This window comes from Mobula hypostoma, chromosome 3, assembly GCF_963921235.1.
Source record: "Mobula hypostoma chromosome 3, sMobHyp1.1, whole genome shotgun sequence".
NCBI lineage: Eukaryota > Metazoa > Chordata > Chondrichthyes > Myliobatiformes > Myliobatidae > Mobula > Mobula hypostoma.
The window spans coordinates 164,889,184-164,912,171 of NC_086099.1; the positions used below are offsets into that span (position 1 = coordinate 164,889,184).

Sequence of the window (22,988 nt, forward strand, 5' to 3'; positions counted from 1 at the left end):
TCCAGTCCTGATGAAGTCTTCACCTGAAGCATCGACTGTTTATCCATTTCCATAGATATGGCCTGAACTGCAGAGTTCCTTCAGCATTTTGTATGTGTTTCTCTGACAATTTCCAGTATGCTGTATGACCTTCAATACTAAGATTAAAATTGGTAACTTTTTTTCTGTACAGACTTTCAAAGAAGAAAAGTACCTGAGAGATGCAACTGAGTGCAGTGATGTTATCTGGCAGCGAGGGCTACTGCGGAAGGGTTATGGAATCTGCCATGGAACTGCAGGAAATGGGTACTCCTTCCTTTGTCTATACAAGTTAACTCAGGACAAAAAATATCTCTACAGAGCTTGTAAGGTGAGTTGAAAAATGCATGGAGTAATAAGTATCTGAATTTTATATCTAATTGATTAATACAGAGTAGCAATTGTAACATCCTATGCAAGCATTATTTCATTGTAGATATTTTACTTTCTCTATCTGCTTCCAATTTGAAGTTTTCTATTGATGTGTCTTGTGCATTGGACAAGTTAGTGATGGTGTGAGCATCTAATAAAGGGTGCTTAAACTGGAATGAAATGGGATGCAGAGGATGTGGAAAAAGTTAGAAGTTAGTAGAACAGGTAATTCCACTAAAGTAGGTTGTAAGGGATTGTGGCTGAAATATGAGAAATAATGCTATGTACTGAGTTGAATGTGAACTTAGCTGTATTATTGTTGAGTAATTTAATGGGTTAATGGTGTAATGTAAAAAGAAGTCTTAATGAACTGTCTTATAACATGGGTAGTTTGGAAATATTGGCAGAAAATATTGAACTAAAAATTGGAATCAGGTTTATTATCACTGACATATGTTTTGAAATTTGTTGTGTGGCAGCAATATAGTGCAATAATTTTTTTAAAAAACTTTTTCTATAGATGTAGATATTTTTAGTAAATTGTTCACAAGTTTTGGAATTTTTCTTTTGATATGACATGCAGTGCTTTGTAGATTAGTTCAAAACTTCAACTTGAATATATTTTTAAATTTAGAAAATGAAACAGTAATACCTGAAAATAGTTGTGGGGGCTGAATACTTTTTCAAGGCACTGTTTATGTAGGGCCGAGGATTGATCCTCAGGAAAAATTGACACCTAGAAATCTGAAACAGCTCACCCTTACCATTACTGATCCCTTGATAAGGACTGGTATGTGCTCCCTCAACTTTGTCTTTCTGAAGTCCATAAATCAATTCTTTGATTTTACTGACATTGAGTGCAAGGTTGTTGTGATAACTCTCAACCAGTTGATCTATCTCACTCCTGTATATTTCCTCGTCACTAACTGAGATTCTGCCCACAACAGTTGTTCATCGGCAACTTCATAGATGCCATTTGCACTGTGTCTAGCCACATAATTGTGAAGATAGAGAGTAGAGCAGTGTGCTAAGCATACATCCTTGGGATGTGCCTGTGTTGATTGTCAGTGAGAAGGAGATATTATTTCCAACAGCACTCACTAGTCTCCCAAAGAGGAAGTCAAGCATCTATTTGCAGAGGGTGGTACAGAAGCCCAAATTTTTAACCTAATTAATTAATTAATACTGAAAGATGATGGTGTTGAACACTGAGCTGTATAAATAAACAGCAGCCTGATGTAGGTATTGCAGTTATCCAGCTCATCTAAGGCAAAGTGGAGAGGCAGCGAGATTGCATCTCCTGTAGACCTGTTGCGATGACAGGCAAATGCAGCGGGTCCAGGTCCTTGCTTAGCCATGATCAGCCTCTCAAAGCACTTCATCACAGTGGATGTGAGTGGAACTATGACAGATGTTGTGGCAGCTCACCCTTCTCTTGGGCACTGGTATCAATGTTGCCCTTTTGAAGCGGATGGGAACTTCCAACAGCAGCAGTGAGAGTTTGAAAATGTCCTTGAACACCCCCGCCAGTTGGTTGGCACAGGTTTTCGGTGCTCTACTGGTACTCCAACGAGGCCTGATGCCTTGCAAGAGTTCACCCTCTTTAAAAAGTACTCTGATATTGGCCTCTGAAACAGAGATCATAGGGTCGCAAGATGCTGTAGGGATTTACACAGTTGTAATTTTGTTCTCCCTTTTAACGTGTGCATAAAAGGCATTAAGCTCACCTGGGAGTGTGGCATCATGCCCAATAATGATTGCCTTTTGGAAGTAATGGCCTGCAAATGTTGCCATGGCTGACATGCATCTAATTCCATCTCTAACTTCACTTGGAATTGCTTTTTCACTCTTAAGATAACTTTCTGTGATTCATAACTAGACTTTGTGTAGGATTCTGGATCACACTAGAGCTAAAAATTAAGACTAGAGTCTAGAGGTAAAAACAGGATGTTTCAGCAAAAAGTGCACAAGATGGGTGAATTTTGGAGACTGATACAGCTTTCAACTCTATGGGTTGTGAAACTCTGCTTGAGGTTGAACAGTATGAAGTTGCAAACAGTTTGTAGACAGCTGCCAAGGACAGGTGTGAATTTTGTGGAAATAATAAGGTAGTTGTTGCTGGTCCATGCGGCTACGTGGCCAAGTGGTTAAGGCATTTGACTAGCGATCTGAAGGTCATGAGTTCAAGCCCCAGCCAAGGCAGAATGTTGTGTCCTTGAGCAAGGCACTTAATCACACATTGCGCTGCGACGACACTGGTGCCAAGCTGTATGGGTCCTAATGCCCTTCCCTTGGACGACATCGGTGTCGTGGAGAGGGGAGACTTGCAGCATGGGCAACTGCCAGTCTTCCATACAACCTTGCCCAGGCCTGCGCCCTGGAGAGTGAAGACTTTCCAGGTGCAGATCCATGGTGTTTAATTTAATTTGTTGCTGGTCCGTAACCTTGATCTTGCTAATAAATTCCACAAATTAGGATTTTCACTTGTGCACTGTTAAATGTGAAAATTCTGAATTGACTGGTGTGGAACTCAACACTGGATCACTGTCTTACTGAGATTTCCCAACATTTTTGGATAATTGCCCTCTTTGGATGATATGCTGCGTACGTACAGGATTCAAGAACCTACTGATTTTAAGTCTTTGTCTAGCTCTTTCTTGTAAGTTTGCTGATTATTCTTTTGAATCAGTATCAGCAAGCAAGGCCTGTCTGTATCAAAGTATGGGTGCCGAATGTCTAATCAGGTTCGTGGGTTTGGTAAGCGAGACAGGAAATGCTCTGACTTCGAGTAAGTATATTAATAATTTATTTACATACAATAAAACTTTGTCCAAATATTCATGTTTCCCAAGTTACAGGCAATATAGAGATGAATACTCAGCAAACATATATACATTCAACAAACATACTTAACTAAAAGGGCACGGAGAGCATACCTTCCCAATAGTCTCGCCTAAAACAAAGGAAGAAGAGAGCAAGCCCTTTCCACGTGTTATTTTATGTACCCTGGGTATTTGAAACTGGACGCCAGGCATCTATCCCATGTGAAAAGCAGCTGCAGCATCTGAACTAACCAATCACAATGGAAGTGACTTCCGACAATCAGAATAAGGCACGCCCCCACAGGACAGGGTGTGACGCTTCTGGGTCTAGGCTATAATATGTGACTCATCACCACTGGATATTCTTGCATATAACTGCAAAGCAAGGACATTTATTCAGAACTGGTAGGCTGACAAGTATTGTGATAGAACTGAAGAGCACCAAATTTAGTGTCATATTTTGATTTCTTCAGATCACATGAATGTGAATCCATTTGGGGATACATCTGCAATAAAACTACAAATGGATTATACAGGAAAAGAAATTCCTGACTAAAATTTACTCTGAGTTTATCAGTGCTTCCTTGCTGGTGCACAGCTTGACAATGCAGAATGATTACAATACTGAAATAAGCTAGTACATAGAACATAGAAATTTACAGCACATTACGGGCCCTTCACCGACAATGTTGTGCCAACCATGTAACTTACTCTAGAGACTGCCTAGAATTTCCCTAGCACATAGCTCTCTATTTTTCTAAGCTCCATGTACCTACCTAAGGGGCTCTTAAAAGAGCATATTGTATTCGCTTCCACCACCGCTGCCAGCACTGCATTCCACACACCCACCTCTCTCTTTGGAAAAAAAAATTTACCCCTGATATCCCTTCGGTACCTAATTCCAGGCACCTTAAAACTATGCCCCCGCATGTTAGCTATTTCAGTCCTGGGAAAAAGCCTCTGGCTATCCGCTTGATCAATGCCCCTCTTCATCTTATACACCTCTATCAGGTCACCTCTCATCCTTCGTTGCTCCAAGGAGAAAAGGCCAAGTACACTCAACCTATTCTCATTAAGTATGCCCTCCAGTCCAGGTGACCAGAACTGAACAACAGTCCTCCAAGTGGGGTCTGACCAAAGTCTTGTATAGCTTAGAGTTGATGAATGCCAGCACACCATAGGCCTTCTTAACAACACTGTCAACTTGCACTGCAGCTTTGAGTGTCCTATCCACATGGACCCCAAGACCTCTCAGATCCTCCACACTGCCAAGGGTCTTACCACTTGTATTATATTCTGTCTTCAAATTGGACCTACCAAAATAAAACACTTCAGACTTATCCGAGTTGAAGTCCATCTGCCACTTCTCAGCCCAATTCTGCATCCTGTCGATGTCCCGCTGTAACCTCTGACAACCATCCAGACTGTCCACAACACACCCAACCTTTGTGTCATCAGCAAACTTACTAACCCACCCTTCCACTTCTTCATCCAGGTAATTTATAAAAATCACGAAGAGGAGGGTTTCCAGAACAGATCCCTGTGGAGCACCACTGGTCACTGACCTCTGTGCAGAATATGAACCATCTACAAACACCCTTCATCTTCTGTGGGCAACCTAATTCTAGATCCGCAAAGGCAAGGTCTTCTTGGATCCCATGCTTCCTTACCTTCTGAAGGAGCCTTGCATGGGGAACCTTATCAAATGCCTTACTGAAATCCATATACACTACATGCACTACTCTACCTTCATCAATGTGTTTTGTTACATCCTCTAAAAGAATTCAATCAGGCTGGTAAGACATGATCTGCCCTTGACAAAACCATGCTGACTATCCCTAATCAGATTATGTCTCGCCAAATGCTCATAAATCCTGCCTCTCAGGTTCTTCTTGAACAAGGGAACAACACTTGCAACTCTCCAATCCTCTGGTACTTCTCTCGTCCCTATTGATGATGAAAAGATGATCGCAAGAGTCTTAGCAATCTCCTCCCTTGCTCCCCACAGTAGCCTTGGGTATATCTCATCCGGTCCCGGTGACTTATCTGACATAATGCTTTTCAAAAGCTCCAACACATCCTCTTCCTTGATGCTCAAGCATTTCAGTCTGCTGTAAGTAAACCCCACAATTGCCCAAGTCTTTTTCCGTGTTGAATACTGAAGTAAAGTATTCATTAAGTACCCCCGCTACCTCCTCCAACTCCGTGCACGTTTCCACTATTGCATCTATTCTCACACGGCTCATCCTCTTGCTCTTCACATGCTTGTAGAATGCCTTGGGGTTTTCCTTATTCTTGCTCACCAAGGCCTTCTCATGGCTACTTCTAGCTCTCCTAATTCCATTCTTAAGTTCCTTCCTAGCAACCTTGTAATTTTCTAGAGCTCTAACAGTACCTAGCTTCTTGAACCTTTCGTAAGCTTTTCTTCTTAACTAGATTTTTTACATACTTTGTACACCATGGGTCTTTAACTCTACCCTCCTTTCCCTGCCTCAATGGAACATACCTATACAGAACTCCATGCAAGTGTTCTCTGAACATTTGCCATATTTCTGCTGTGCAGTGCCTGAGAACATCTGCTCCAAATTTTTGCTCCCAAGTTCCTGCCCAATAGTATTATATTTCCCCCTATCCCAATTAAATGATTTTCCAAATTGTCTGCTCCTATCCCTCTCCAGCATTATGGTGAAGGAGATAGAGTTGTGGTCACTACCTCCAAAATGCTCTCCCACGGAGAGATCTGACACCTGATCAGGTTCATTTCCCAATACCAGATCAAGTACAGCCTTTTCTCTAGTTGGCTTATCAACATATTTCATTAGGAAACCTTCATGAACACACCTAACAAACTCCACCCCAACTGAACCCCTTGCGCTAAGGAGATGCCAGTCATTATTAGGGAATTTTAAAACTCCCATCACAACAACCCTATTATTATTGCACCGTTCCAGAATCTGTCTCCTTATCTGCTCCTCGATATCCCTGTACTGTTGGGGGGTCTATATAAAAAAAAACACCCAGTAGAGTTATTGCTCCTTTCCTGTTTCTGACTTCCACCCACACTGACTCAGTAGACCATCCCTCCATGACTTCCTCCTTTTCTGCAGCTGTAACACTATCCCTGATTAGCAATGTGTTCCCCCACCTCATTTGCCTCCTTCTCTGTTCTTTTTGAAACATCTAAAGCCGGCACACTCAGCAGCCATTCCTGCTCCTGAGACATACATGTCTCTTTGGTGGTCACAACATCATAGTTCCACATATTGATCCACTCTCTTAAGTTCATCCGCCTTTGTTTTGGATACTCCTTGCATTAAAATGGACACATCTGAAACCATCAGGCTGAGTGCATCTTTGCTCTAACAACTGCTTATCCTTCCTCACAAACTCCCTATGAGCTGTCTCTGCTTGTGTTCCAACCTCCCCATCCTCTGCCTCTTCACCGGTTCCCAGCTCCCTGCAAATCTAGTTTAAACCCTCCCAGTAGCATTAGCAAACCTACCCGCAGGATACTGGTCCCCTTCAGATTCAAGTGCAACCATCCTTTTTGTTTAAGTCACACCTTCTCCAGAAGAGATCCCAGTGATCCAAAAATCTGAATCCCTGCCCCCGCTCTAATCCTTCAGCCCATGCATTTATCCTCCACCTCATTTCATTCTGATACTCACTGTTGCATGGCACAGGCAGCAATCCTGAGATTACTGCCTTTGAGGTCCTGCTTCTCAGTTTCCTTCCCTACTCCCTGTATTCTGCTTTCAGGACCTCCACCATTTTCCTACCCATGTCGTTGGTACCAATATGTATCAGAACCTCTGGCTGCTCACCCTCCCATTTGTGGATGCACTCAGAAACATAATGAACCCTGGCACCTGGGAGGCAAACTACTATCCTTGGTTCTTTTTTGCACCCACAAAGTCGCCTATCTGTCCCCCAACTCTTGAATCCCCTATTACCGCTGCCTTCCTCTTCTGTTCCCTACCCTTCTGAGCCACGGGGCCAGACTCAGTGCCACTGTTGCTTCCCCCAGGTAGGTTGTCCTCCTCCAACAGCACTCAAAATGGAATACTTACCGTTAAGGGGGCAGCCACGGGGTGTTCTCCACTACCCAACTCCCTCGCTTCCCTCTCCTGACTGTCACCCACTTATCTGTCTCCTGTGGCCCCGTGGCAAATACCTGCCTGTAGCTCCTGTCTATCACCTCCTCATTCTCTCTAACAAGCCGAGCATCATCAAGCTGCAGTTCCAGTTCCCTAACTCACTCTCCAAGGAGCTACAGCTGGATGCACCTGACACAGATGTGGCCATCAGGGAAGCTGGAATTCTCCCGAAACATCCCACATCTGACACCCAGAACAGAAAACTGGCCTCATGGTCATATCCACTATTTCTAATGCGCCGAGCTCTGTGAGACGCTCCTTTTTTTTTAAAAACTCTCCTCCCCGACCTGTGCGAAGCTCTCTGTTTCTATGAATTAATTGGTCTGCTGCTAATGCATTAAATTAATCTTGTCTCTCATTTAAGCAACTAGCTCCAGGCAGATTTTCTTATCCTTATTCTGTTCTATCTTACTCTTTAGCACTTCAACCCTACTTCCTTCATTCATCTAACCAACCTAGCACTGATTGTTAAATTTTGCTCTATCCTTAATCCTGCAAATGATTTTCACAGCTTCCAGTCTGAATTAGTTGTCTTTCCCTATCATTAACAAATTTGCATTTACAGTACATTGTTCTAACACTTAAGTTACTGGAAGCCATGTACTTTTTCCATGTATCTCTTTTCATCCCTTTGTAGTTATTTAATTTCTGTCTAATTGTAATCTCAATCAATATTTAGTATTTATTTCCGTTTGGATTAGCTTTCTGTTGCTGGCCATTGCTATATGTTCTGTGAAATATTAGTATTTATCCCTATACCGAACCATCATTGCTTATAGTACTCCAAATTCAGCTGCTGTTTTCGGTATATCTTCGTTATCACTTGGTTGTTTCTGCATAATGCAGGTTCTTTACCCACTACCCTCTATCCCTTGTTAGAATACATTTAAAATTGCTTAATTTGAGCAATTTTCCCCCTCGCATACAAAATATCAGTTTCCAAAAAGTATATCTTAATAAGGGAGATAAAATGGGGATTTATGGAACAAAGGGTCTCTGTTAACTACAATAAAATTCAAAATACCATTTGGAAGCCAGATGTCCCTTGTGTACAAATCTGCTTTGCACACTTACTTAACAGTGTACTTTGCCTCTGGTCTGTATCCCATCTCATACAATCCAATTATCTTGGGAAAACTTGTAATATCAACAGTGAAGGATCAAATATGGGTTTAGTGGGTGTATTGATGGCAGTCAAAAAAGAAGGGATATTGTCTAAAGGAATCATTTGCATTGGGGTTCTGTTCTGAGGCCATTAACCTAAGTTAAACAATCTGATTAGAAAACAGAGTTGACTTATGATTGGATGATTTAAGTGTAAAGATTTTCATTGGGCTATAGTCATACAACTTGGAAGCAGGCCTTTCGGCTCAACTGGTCCATGCCAATTATGTTGTCTAGTGAGCTAGTTATGTCTGCCCATGTTTGGCCTATAGCCCTCTAAAGACTTTTAAATGTTGCTAATGTCCTGACCTCATCCACTGCTTTTGGGAGCTCGTTCCAGGCGCACATCAGCATTTGCCTGAAAAAGCTGTCCCTGATGTCTTTTTTAAATCTCTTGCATCTGATGTTACATCTATGTCCTCTTGTGTTTTGTTTAGAAAGAAACCCCTCCCGGAGGGAAAAAAGACTGTGCTTTCGCCCTGCCTATGCTCCTTTTGATCTTGTATATCTCTTTCTTTAGCTCACTCTTCAATTCTACTGCTGCTGTTGCTGCTTGCCTTGATCTGCTGTGAGCATTCTGTGATGGCGCCAGAGTGTGCGGCGACACTTACAGACTGCCTCTGGCACACCCTTAGGTGTATTGGTTTTTATGTAAACAATGCTTTTCACCATATTTTTCAAAGTACATATGATTAACTTTGAATCTGCTCTCCTATGTTCCAGGGAATAAGGTCCTAGTCTATGCAACCTTTGCTTGTAACTCGGGCTTCCAAATCCAGGCAATATCCTTGTAAATCTTTTCTGCAATCTTTCCAGTTTAATAACATTTTCCTTATGTGTGACTAAAACTACACAGTACCCCATGTATGGCTTCACCAACATCTCGTATAACTGCAACATAACTTCCCAACTCCTTCACTCAGTGGCATGACTGATGAAGACCATTGTGCCAAGTACCACATTTACTGCTATATCTACCTGTGGATACTGTTTTCAGCAACCTATGCACTCTACTCTGAAGTCTCTTTGTTCCGTAACATTAACTGGTGTCCTACTGTCCATTGTACAAGTCCTACCCTTCTTTAACCTCCCACTATGGAATACCTCTCATTTTACTGGATTAAAACCCACTTATCAATCCTCAGCCTGTATACCCAGCTGATCCCCCAGTAATTTTTCCGTAACCTACACCACCACCAAATTTTAGCATCATACACGTATCTACTAACTGTGTCTTGTACATTCATATCCAAATCATTTTGTATAAATCACAAACAACAAAAGTTCCAGTACTGACCCCTGAGGCACACCACTAGATATAGGCCTTCTTGTCCGAGAAACAGCCCTCGCCCGTCGCTCTCTTCTACTGATTCAATTCTGAATCTGGTCCACTATCTCCCCTGGATCCCATGTGATCTAACCTTCCACACTAGCCTGCCATGAAGAGCCTTGTCAAAGACCTTGCTAAAACAACATTCACTCCCCTACCCCATCTAACCTTGGTCTCTTCCTTGAAGAACTCCAGGAGGTTTGTCAGACACTATTTTCTATGACTTGTGTGGCTTTACTGAATGATCCCCAAGAATAACCTTTTCTAAGGACTGTTGTTATGTCCTCTTTCATCAAGAAAGCAATCCTCCATCCTATTCACCTGCACTTCTGACACACCTGTGGCAAATGAATCCTGCAACATTGAGTTGCCAGTTCTGCCCTTCCTTCAGGCATGTTTCTGTCACCAGTGCCAAGCCATAACTTGAATTCTTCCACATTGCCTGCTAAGCTTTTTGCATCAAAATAAATGCCATTTCAACCAATTGCTTTTCCTCTCCCTGTACTATGCTGATGAATAAACTTTGTTCTCAATAGCCCCTGATTTTTCGTCAACCACCTAACTGCTCAGGACCCCAGCCCTCTGCTGCTCCACTATAAATCTTCTGAAGTAGCATTTCCAAAATTCCTATCCAGCATATTGATTCCCCTCCAGTTCAGGTTCTCTTATACATGACACCCCTACCCCAGAAGAGATCCTAGAGATCCAAGAACTTGAATCCCTGTCCCCTGTACCAGCTCCTTAGCTGCTCATTCACATGAGCTTTCTTTCTGTTTCGACCCTCTATATGTGTGGCACTTGGAGTAATCCAGATGTTACTACCCTTGAGGTCTTACTATTTAGGTTCTCTCTATTTTCACTGCACAGGACCTCATCCCTCTCTCTACTTACACATGTCTTTAGTACTAACATGCATCATAATCTCTGGCTTCTTACCCTTAACATTGAGGATATTCTGTAGCCTGTCCAAAATGTCCTTGACCCTGTACCCATGAGACAACACTCCATCCTGGCATCTCATTTCAGGCACAAAATCTCCTGTTTGTTCCTTTAACTATCGAGTCTCCTATCACAACTGTCCTCAGGACCCCACCCCTCTGTCACTCTAGTATAAACCTTCCAGAGTAGCATTTACAAATCTCCTATCCAGCATTTTGGTCCTCTTCCAGTTCAGATGCAATAAGTCTCTCTTGTACGGGTGATCCAAGAACATTCCTCTTACCTGCTGAGCCTCAGAGCCAGTCACCGTGCCTCCAACAGTGCCACTATTGCTGTTCCTCCCTAGCGGTATCCAGATATTGTTAATGCTGAGGGGAATGGTCACAGGGAGACCCTGCTCTATCTGTCTCTTCCCCTTGCATCACCTGGTGATCACTCAGCTTGCTGCAGCATACACCTTAGGTGTGACCACCTCACTAAAGCCCTTGTCTCCAATTCTCTCAGCGTCTTGAAAAATCCAAAGTATGTCCAAATCTAGCTCCATTTCTGTTGTGTGGTCAGTCAGCAGATGTACCTGGGCACACTTCCTACACATGTATCTTTGGGGACTCTGGGAATCTCATTGATCTCCTACATCTTTCAGGAGTAGCAAACCACTGGCCTAACTGACATCCCAACTGCACTCATTCTAAATAGTGAAGTTAAAAATAATTTGCTAGACCTTACTTGTTTCCTTCCTCTGCTTCACTCCTCTGAGCCAAACACTGCACTCAGGAATTCAAACTCTGCTATTTATGATTATGATAACTCTTTGCCTTGCCTTTGTTTTATTGGCTGTCCTCTTTGCAAATTAGCCAATCAGACTGTTTTGATGTTCTGTGCAATGTTCAACGTTCATAGTGCGTTTAATATAACCATACCTAAACAGAACATGGAACATAGTATAGTACAGCACAGGAATAGGCCCTTCAGCCCATGATAATTTAAACTACGTATGGTCCATATCCCTGCCAGTTAATGTTTATATGTAAATGCCTTTTAAACATTGCATTCATATCTGCTTTCACCACTTCCCATCTGAGTTACGAAAACTGGCCTTGTACTGTAAATCTTTCTTGAAGCTTTTTCCCTCTTAACTGAAATCAGAATCAGATTTATTGTCAGCTAATGTAAAATATGTCTGAAGCACTGTCTGACGCAGCAGTACAATGAAAAGACAAAAAAAATTTACTATAAATTACAAAAATAGTGCAAAAAGAAGGAATATTGAGGTAGTGTTCATGGCCTCACAAACTGTTCAGAAATCTGATGGAGCGAAAGAAACTGTTTCTGAATCTTTGAGTGTGGGTCTTCAGGCTCTTGTACCTCCTCCCTGATGGTCGTAGCAGGAAGAAGGAATGTCTCAAATGGTGAGAGTAATAAGACCAAGGAGCACAATTAGACCATTCAGCCCATCAAGTCTGTTCCACCATTCCATCATAGCTGATTTATTATCCCTCTCAACCCCTTTTCCTGCCTTAGCCCCATAGCCTTTAACACTCTAATCAACCTATCCACCTGCACCTTAAAATGTACCAAATGACTTGGCCTGCACAGTCTTCTGTACCAAAGAATTCCATACTTTCACCACCCTCTAGCTAAAGTCACCAAGACCAGATGGACTACACCCCAGGGTTCTGACAGATAGCTGAAGAGATTGTGGAGGCATTAATGATGATATTTCAAGAATTACTAGATTTTTGAAATTACTGGAAATCACTGGAAAATTGCAAATGATATTCCACTCTTTAAGCAGGGAAGGAGGCAGAACAAAGGAAATTATAAGCCAGTTAACCTGACTTCAGTGGTTGGAAAGATGTTGGAGTTTCCCTGTCTTCTCATTTTATACTGTCTTTGACTTCCCTTTTCAGCCACAGTTGACTCATCCTCCCTTTTGAATACTTCTTCACCTTTGGTTTGTATCTTTCCTGCACCTTCCAAATATCCCCAGATGCACCACTTTAGCCATACTTTATAAGTATTTTGCATCATCCCTTCTAGTGTTCCCTTTCAATCTTTGTGGCTGTCTGCAAGGAGACAAGTCTCTAGGTTGTATGAAGTATTGTTTGTGCTGTTCCTTTTTGCGCTTTGTGGCACTTCGGGTGGTATTTTTGCTGTTTCTGTAATATTTGACTTTTTTTATGAGGCTGAGTTGCTAGTTTAATGGGTGGAAAACATGCAAGGAACCGGCTGGATTCGAACTTGGGACCAGTAGCCTTGAAGTCTGGTGCTGATGCCACTACACCACCAGCCAGCTTATGTATGAAGTATACATACTTTAATAATAAATGTACTTTGAACAATCAACTGTGGCCAACTCCTTTCTCATACCTTTGTAATTCCCTTTACTCCATTGTAATACGGATACATCCAATTTTAGCTTCTCCTTCTCAACTTCATGGTGAATTCTGTCATCATATGATCACTGTCTCCTCAGAGTTCCTTTACCTTAAGTTTCCTAATCCAATCTGGGTCATTATATGAGTTTTAATCCAAAATTACCATTCCCTTAGTAGGTTCAACCATAAGCTGCCCTAAAAAGCCATCTCGTAGTTATTCTACAAATTCCTTCACTTGGAATACAGCACCAACTGAATTTTTCCAATCTATCTGCATATTGAAGACCCCATGATTATTGCAACACTGTCCTTTTAACATGCATTTTCTATCTCCTGTTGTAATTTGTAGCCCAAATCCTGGCCGCTGTTCGGAGATCTATGTGGCTCCCATCAGGATCTTTTTATCCTTGCAATTTCTTAACAATACCCACAAGGACTCTACATCTTCTAATCCTTTGCACCTCTTTCTAAGGATTTAATTTCATTTTTTTAACAATAGAGCTACCACACCCCTCTGCCTACCTGCCTGTCCTTTTGATACAATGTGTATCCTTGGGTGTTAAGCTCCCATCTGTGGTCGTCTTTCAGCTACGACTTGGAGATGTGCACAGCATCATACCTGCCAGTCTCGAATTGCGCTATAAGATCATCTGCCTTATTTCGTATACTGCGTGGATTCAAATATAACAGCTTTGGTCCTGTATTTATCATCCTTTTTGGTTTTGGCCCCCTGTTACACTTGAACTCCTTCCACTTATTGCAATTTTCCCCTAACATCTGCCTGTACTTCCTCACAGTCTCACTACACACTGCACCTACTTGCCAACTACCCCATTGCTGATGGTCAACATTATGATCAGCCCTATCATTGATGACGGATGCTGCCATTTTGCGGCAAGCTTTGTGAAGACGTCTTCAATGGTGGGGATGGTTGTACCCATGATGGAGCCAGCTGAGTCTACGGCCCTTTGCATCTTCTTGTGATCCTGTTCATTGAAGACTCTATTCCAGGCTGTGATGCAACCAGTCAGAATGCTCTCCACTGTGCATCTAAAGAAATTTGTAAGAGACTTTGGTAACGTACTGAATCTCCTCAAACTCTAATGAAGAGTGTGCGCTGCTCTCTATGTTTGACATTTTTTTCTGGGGATAAAACTCTTGACTATCGAAGCTATCCATCAGCCTTTGCTCCTGAGAAAACAATCCAAGTTTGTCCAACCTCTCTTTATAGCTAATGTGCTCTAATCCAGACAACATACTGCCTAGATGGTTCCATTCACTTAGGTGTCAAGAGGTGTAGGGACGCTGAAGCGACAGCACTCCTGATTTTTTGAGATACTCTTTTCCTCTTTGTTTTCCCTATTCTAACTTCCTCATGTATGAGCCCCACTTTTTGTGCAGTTACACTAAGTAAATGATCCAGCGCTTGAGCACAGTGGTATATGTTAATGTTGAAGCTCTTTGGGGATGTTCTACAGGAGACTTTGAATCTCTTTTTTATGCCTCCCATGTGATCATTTGCCCTCAGATAGTTCTCCATAAAGTAACAGATTAGGTATTTTGTCCTTAGACATTCTTCGGATATGTCCTGCCCAATGACATGTAATTCTTTTAACAATGGTTTTTGGGACATAATCTGTGTGTTTTGGAATCTTGCCACTTCACATGGAGTATTCTACATAGTTAGGCCACATGGAAATGGTTGAGTTGTCTGGCATGCCTATAGTACACTACACAGTCTCACAAGCATGAAGTGGGCATGACAACAGAATAATATATCTTCAGCATGATCCCTCTTCCTTTCCAAGCTTCTCAATCTTCCAAAAGCAGTGATGGCTTTGTTATCTTGTCTTCATTTTCAATGTTGACTGATCTGGAGAGAGTGATATACAGAAAGCCTCTGACCTTTCACAAGGACATTTGATTCTGTGCATGGGGTGTTTTGAGTATGCTGGTTGTGAAGTGAATTGAAATGTGAATTATGATAGAAACTTGTCCAGAACAGATGAAGTATCAACAAATGGAACAATTAGTATGGTCTGCGTTTTCACTTTGTTTTCTTTTTTTTAAATTCTCTTTCAAATTATTAGGCTAGTATATATATTTTTGCATGAGGTTAACCATTCTTTAAGCAATCTTTAGGTTGCAGAAGTGTTAATTTTGTACATTAATTTATGCTTCGTGTGTGTGCGCGCGCGCATGCCTGCAATAAAACTATAGGCTTAATTTTAAAGCTTTATCTCTGAACATTTAATCCTGACAAAGTCATCTCTGTTGGCCAAATTCACCTCATTTGGCTTTTCTAATTTTCTGTTTCTTGATGCTAGGATGAATGCCCACGCCCACTCCCCCCTCATACCCTATCTATTAACATCTATCTCCATAATTGTAATTCATACCATAGTCTTGTTCGAAACTTGCATGCCTTGTTAAAACCTTAACCCTGGCCATGCCATTTGAATGTCATACACAATAGCCTTGTCCACAGTACATCCACTAATATATTTCATCTGTGTTGGCCTTGAGCTAGGGTTGTTCATGATTTAGCTTATCTGAAGGTGTGTGCCTGTTAGCCAGGGAAAAAAAAAGCTTCACAGAGAACTGAACTCCAGTCTAAATATCTGAATTCTTCCTTTTCTACCTACAGCTAACCAACACAGTCATATGTAAATGTGTGCTCATTTTTTTTTTATTATAATGGACTTATTAGATTATCATCTAAATAGTTAAAAAGTGGTTGGGAAATGTTTATCAACTTACAATCTAAAAATTATTAGATTGTATGGCAGAATTCTAGTAGCTTCACATTGAGAGGGAAATATCTTTATTTCTTACGTCTTGCGTCTCTCAATGTAATAACTTGTCTTGGACTTCTTCATTAGTTAATATGAAGGAATACATGTTGTTCAGCACTTAACTTTTTTAATCCTACCATCAGGAGTCTTGAAACAGTGTATGTATTCAATTTTTTTTTCAGTTATCTAAATTTATTAGTCACTAATTCTGAATTATCAAATTGTTAAAAATAAATGTGTTGTCCATAGGTGCATTTGCGACTCATTATAATTTTGATTGACTGCATCACGGTGTCTCAGTTGAAACCTAAAATACAAAACATTCCTCAGTGTTCTATTTTAACTATATCCTTTGTTTAAATTTCAAAACTGGCCCAATTTTATTATTCCTCAAGAGGATGTGGGCACATAATTAGCTTTTAATCCTAATTATTTTTAAACCAGCTGTGGGGTATATGACAGTGAGTTCATGATTTAACCAGCTTCCCCCCTCTTTTGAGCCATTTTACCATTTCACATTTTTTCTGTAAGCCTTTATATGCCTGATATTCTACGCTTTTTTCTGTGAGCTTTTATATGCTTGCTGCTCACAAGCAATTTTTGACTAGTTATTTAAAACAACTTAACGCATCTTTGAAACTTCTCATTTATAGTTTGCAGAATGGTGCTTGGATTATGGAACTCACGGATGTCGCATTCCTGACAGACCATATTCTTTGTTTGAAGGTAACACATTGTGCAGTATGTTGGCCTTTTAATAATGTTTCGAGATGATACAAATCTCTGTATGATTTGACAATCTGAAACAAATTCAATTTTATGAAAATGCTGAAAATACTTAACAGGACAAGTAGTGCTTTTGGAGAGAAAAACAGTTAATGTTTCAGTTGAACAAGTCTTCATCTGAAAATCACAAATAAAAGCTGCAGATGCAATAAGCTAGAAATAAAAATAAAATTCTAGAAAATCTCTGCCCTGTGGAGTGTTGTAGAATAGAATGTTCCAGGGCTGTAAGTACATAATTCCCATAAGTTCTGGCACCTGTAGACTGGTGATGAAAAGGCATATTGTATGTTTATCTTCATGGGCTAGCACATTGAGCAGAGGGACTGGGATGCCATGTTACAGCTGTACAAGTCGTTGAGATTATACTTGGATTATTGTGTGTGCTTTTGGTTGATGTACTCTATTAAGGATGTGATTAAGCTTGAGAAGGTACAGAAAATATTCACAAGGATATTATTTGGACTGGAGGGTTTAAGTTTTAAATTGAGACTGGATAGGCTGGGACAACAAAGCAGACTGAGGGGTAACCCTATAGAGCAGGGGTCCCAACCTGTTTTATGCCTTGGACCAATACCATTAACCAAGGGGTCCGAGCACCCCAGGTTGGGAACCCCTGACACAGAGGTTTAAAATCATAGAAGCGTAGATACAGTGAATAGGCACAGTCATATTCCAGTTTAGTGAAATCTAAAACTAGAGGGCATGGGTGTGGTGGATATGGGGGGGGGGGGGAATAAAAACTGGCAGAGAAGTGGTAGTGGTAGGTACAATCACAATTAAAAGACATGGATAAGGAAGAATTTGGGCCAAACACTATCAAAGGGGACTAACTCAGGTAGGCACTTTGGTCCCCATGAATGAGTCAGGCTAAAGGGCCGCCTTCTGTGCTGAATGACTGTTCGAGCAGCATCTGTGGAAAAAGAAATAGTTAACATTTCAGAGTGAAGACCCTTTGTCAGAAGTGAGAAAAAGAGAAAGCTAGATATTTTAGGTAGCAGAGAAGGTGGAGAGGTTAATATATGGGAACAAAATAAGTATATGTTGTAGCATGAAATAATCATACAAAATGGGCATTTGAGCTCTTTTGACTGTAGAATGGGTTACTAAATTTAAGAAGGGTGGGTAAAGTATAGGTGGCAAACTGGGGTAAGTCCAACAGGCCAGAATATACAAAGGAAAGAAAGAGAGTGGCAAATGAAAAATGACCAGTCCTGATACAAACAATGAAAGTGCAAGATACCTGAAGATACAGACTTCAAAATTGAGTTCTGATGGTCACAGACAAAAGATGACATCCTGTTCCCTAAGATTACATTGGGCCTCTTCATCTGAACTTGCTAGACAAGGTGAAAAAGATGCCATTGCTGGGTTGATCTACAAATTGATAGGCATTGTATTTTTTTTAAGTTTGCTGATTCTGAAGCAAATATTAGATTCTGATATTCTCCTATTTCCTGTATCTTCCATTTTTATTTCAGAGTAATTGTTTCTACAGTATTACATTTTTACATAGTTTCAACTGATGTAATTCTTACATTTGTATCCTGTAAACTCAAACATTATTGGTACAAGTAAATTCCTCCAAATAAATGGAACTCTATTTAATAAGGCTACCATTTTCCGTTAAATATTTGCTATTATATTGAGTCAGGACCCAATATACATTTAGCTTGTAATGGAAGTTGAACAGATTGCATGAATGAGGACATATTAGCCCTCTAAATACTGTAACAGAGTAGATTTATTGCACATGTTATACTTTACTGAGGTGGGGGGGTATGGATGTTGTATGCCAAAATGACACAAAAGTTGCATACAGATGATGTGAAAGTTTGCAGTGTTGGTGGATAGATTAGATAATATAGGTGCTTGTTGTATGGGACACTGATAGGATACAGAGCAGGGCTGAGCAGTGGCAGATGTAGTTCAGTCTGGAAAAATATGAAGTGATACTCTTTGGAAGATCAAACTTTAAGACCGAGTACAATGTTAATGGCAGGATTCTTGGTATGGAATGTTGATTCCTAGTATGGTGTGTTGGCCTTCATTAATCAGGGTATTGAGTTCAAGAGCTGCAAGGTAATTCTGCAATTCTCTAAACCGCTGGTTAGAACAAAGAACAGGACAGCACAGGAACAGGTTCTTCAGCCCACAATATTATGCTGAACCAGCTAAGAAGTAAATCCAAAATCCCCAAAAACAAATCCATCCTACCTACACAATGTCCATATTTCTCTGTCTTCCTGATATTCATGTGCCTATCTAAACGTCCCTTAAAAGCCTCTAATGTATTTGCCTCTACCTGCATTCCAGGTATCCACTACTCTGAGTACAAAAACTTATCCCTCACATCCCCTTTGAACCTACTCCCCCTCACTTTCAATGCATACCCTCTGGTATTAGATATTACTACTCTGTAAAAAAGATGGTCCCTATCTACTCTTTCTATGCCTCACATATTCTAATAAACTTCCATCAGATCTCCCCATAGCTTCTTCTGCTCCAAAAAAAACAACCCAAGTTTGTCTAGCTTCTCATGATAGCACATGCCCTATAAACCAGGCAGCATCCTGGTAAACCTCTCCAAAGCCTCAACATCCTTCTTATAGTGGGGTGACCAGACCGTATGCAGTACTCCAGATGTAACTTTTAAACCAGAGTTTTTTAAAGTTGCAACAAATCTCATGACTTTTGTACTCAATGCCTGGATTAATAAAAGCAAGCATTCCATAAGCTGCCTTAACCACCCCATCAACCTGTGTAACCACTTCCATGGAGCTGTGAATATGGACCCCAAGGTCTCTCTGTTCAGCAACACTTAAGCAACTACCAAAGTGCAGCACCTTAGATTTATCTGGGTTAAACTCCATCTGCCATTTCTCTGCCCATGCCTGCATCTGATCTATATTGCACTGTATTGTTAGCCAGTCTTCTACACTATCCATACCTCCGCCAATCTTGGCATCATCTACAAACTTACTAACCTACACGTCTACATTTTCATCCATGTCACTTACATACACCACAAACAGCAGAGGTCCCAGCACCGATCCCTGTGAAACACCACAAATCACAGGCCTCCAGCTTGAATAAGTCCCTTCAACCATTACCCTGTCTTCTATGCACAAGCCAGTTCTGAATCCACATAGCTAATTCGCTGCATCCTAATCTTTGGATTAGCCTCCCATGAGGGACTTTGTCAAACGCCTTACTAAAGTCAATGTAGACAATGTCTACCGCTCTACCTTCATCAGTCTTTCTTGTCACCTTGTCAAAAATCTTAATCATCTTGGTAGGACATGACCTACCCCAACAAAGCCAAGCCGGATCTCCCTAATTAGGTCACGGGTTTCCAAATGCTCATATATCCTGTCCTTAAGAATTTTCTGCAGCAATTTCCCTACAACTGATGTGAGACTCAACAGTCTGTAGTTCCCAGGATTTTCTCTTGTTCCCTTCTTAAACAGAGGTACAACATTAGCAGTCCTCTGGCGAATAACCTGGGGTAAATGCCATCAGATGCTGGGGAGGTATCTGTCTTAATACTTATTAGGCAATCAAACACTTCCTCTTCCTTGATCTCTAAATGTTCCAACATATGAAGGCACTGAGCATTGATCTCCTGATCCTCCATGTCCTTTTCCTTGGAAGTACTGAAGCAAGGTACTCATTAAGTATCTCACTCAGATTCTCTGCTTCCAAGCAAATGTAAGACCACACATGGAGTAGAAAAGATGTGCAAGCTTTACAAAGAATGCGGAGAAGATGTACCAGGATACTGCCTGGATTAGAGAATGTGTCATGAGGAAAGCTTGAGTGACTATAGCTTTTCTCTTTTAATCAAAGGAGAATGAGAGGATACTTGACAGAGGTGTATACAATTATGAGTGGTGTAGACCGAGTGGAAAGCCAGTGTCTTTTTCCCCAGGCAGGAAGTGGCTAATACGGTATGAAAGGGCATAATATGAGATGTACTTGGTGGAGAAGGTATTGGAGGAGGTCAGAGGTTTTTTTTCCACAGAGAGTGGTAAGTGCGTGGAAAGCACTGCTGGGGATGATGGTAGAGCCGTATACTTTAGGGACACTTAAAAGACTCTTGGACTCATGAGTGAAAAAATATGGAGGGCTATTTGGAGTAGGTTTAAAAAGTCAGCACACAGTGTGGACTGAAGGGCCTGTGCTGTGCTATGCTGTTCTAGTTCTATGTAAAATAGAAATAATTATCAATCACAGTCTCCTTACAGATGCAACCCAGTTTGACAGTTAATACATAATGCAAAGAGAAAATCAATTAAATCACTCAGAAGTTACACATGTATGCCATTCTTCATCCTTTTACAATCTGCATATAGTTTAAAAAAAATAAGTGCCATTGACACTGAAATTATACACCTGTAATAATTGACTAAGGATCTAAAATAAAAAGACCAGTAAAAGATTCTTCCAAGTAGTGTTATAGATTTATAAGGCTATAGATTAACACATCAAGGACATGGGTGCTTTGGCCTGACAAGTCTGTGATGACCATGCTCATCATGCCACCCAGCTAGTCCCAATTCTCTGCATTTAGCCCATAGGACCATAAGATATAGGAGCAGAATTAGGCCATTTGGCCCAAAGAATTTGCTCCGCCATTTCATCATGGCTGATCTATTTCCCTCTCGGCCCCAGTCTCCTGCTTTCTCCCTGTATCATATATCATTCTCTGCCTTAAATATACCCAGTGATTTGTAAACAGAAAATACTCTGCAGATGCTGGGGTCGCTCAGATTTACCTCATGCTCAAGATCCACAAGCCTGACTGTCCTGGTAGACCCATAGTTTCTGCCTGCTCCTGCCCCACCGAACTTGTATCTGCCTACCTGGACTCCATTTTGTCACCCATAGTTCAGTCCCTCCCCACCTACATCCGGGATACATCCCATGCCCTCCACCTCTTCAATAACTTCCAGTTCCCCGGTCCTGACCGCTTCATTTTCACTATGGATGTCCAATCTTTATACACTTCGATTCCCCATCAAGAAGGCCTCAAAGCCCTCCGCTACTTTCTGGACAATAGACCTCACCAGCTCCCCACCACCACTACCCTCCTCCAGTGGAGGAACTGGTATTCACACTTAATAACTTCTCTTTTGGCTCTTCCCACTTTCTTCAGACCAAGGGTGTAGCTATGGGCACTCACATGGGCCCCAGCTATGCCTGCCTCTTCGTTGGTTATGTGGAACAGTCTATGCTCCAAACCTGCACTGGTACTGCTCCCCAACTTTTCCTTTGCTACATTGACGACTACATTGGTGCTGCTTCCTGCACCCATGCTGAGCTCATCAATTTCATTGACTTTACTTCAAACTTCCACCCAGCCCTCAAATTCACTTGGTCCATCTCGGACATTTCTCTCCCCTTTCTCGATCTCCATCTCTGGAGACAGACTGCCAACCGACATCTTCTATTAGCCCACTGACTCTCATAACTACCACGACTATACCTCTTCCCGCCCTGCCACATGCAAAAACGCCATTCCCTATTCCCAGTTCTTCCGTCTCCACCGCATCTGCTCCCAGGATGAGGCTTTCCGTTCCAGGACATCTCAAATGTCCTCTTTCTTTAAGGATCATGGTTTCCCTTCTGCTGTCATCAACGATGTCCTTACCCGCATCTCCTCCATTTTCCGCACTTCAGCCCTCACCCCATCCTTCCGTCACCACAACAGGGACAGAGTTCCCCTTGTCTTCACCTACCACCACACCAGCCTCCAGATCCAGCATAGCCTCCGCGACTTCTGCCACCTTCAACAGGACCCCACCACTAAGCACAGCTTTCCCTCTCCACCCCTCTCCGCCTTCCGCAGGGATCGGTCCCTCTGCAACTCCCTGGTCCACACGTCCTTCCCCACGGATCTCCCACCCGGCACTTATCCCTTTAAGTGTAAGTGCTACACCTGTCCCTACACCTCCTCTCCTGCCACCATTCAGGGCCCCAAACCGTCCTTCCAGGTGAGGCAACACTTCACTTGTGAGTCTGTTGGGGTCATCTATTGCATCTGGTGCTCCCGGTGCGGCCTCCTCTACATCGGTGAAACCTGACGCAGATTGGGGGACCGCTTCGTCAAGCACCTCCGCTCCATCCACCACAACAGACAGGATCTCCCGGTTGCCACCCACTTCAACTCTTCTTCACATTCCCATTCAGATATGTCCATACATGGCTTCCACTACTGCCATGATGAG

At 41.8% G+C, this 22,988-nt stretch overlaps 1 protein-coding gene across 1 annotated transcript in view; it reads left to right on the forward strand.

Annotated features, from left to right (window-relative positions):
* lancl2 (LanC lantibiotic synthetase component C-like 2 (bacterial)) overlaps nucleotides 1-22,988 on the forward strand; it is a 67,227-nt gene that overhangs the window by 39,027 nt on the left and 5,212 nt on the right. The window contains exons 7-8 of the mRNA XM_063044028.1: nucleotides 173-349; nucleotides 16,629-16,701. Coding sequence (XP_062900098.1) covers nucleotides 173-349; nucleotides 16,629-16,701 — 250 coding nt within the window. The remainder of the gene's footprint in view (nucleotides 1-172; nucleotides 350-16,628; nucleotides 16,702-22,988) is intronic.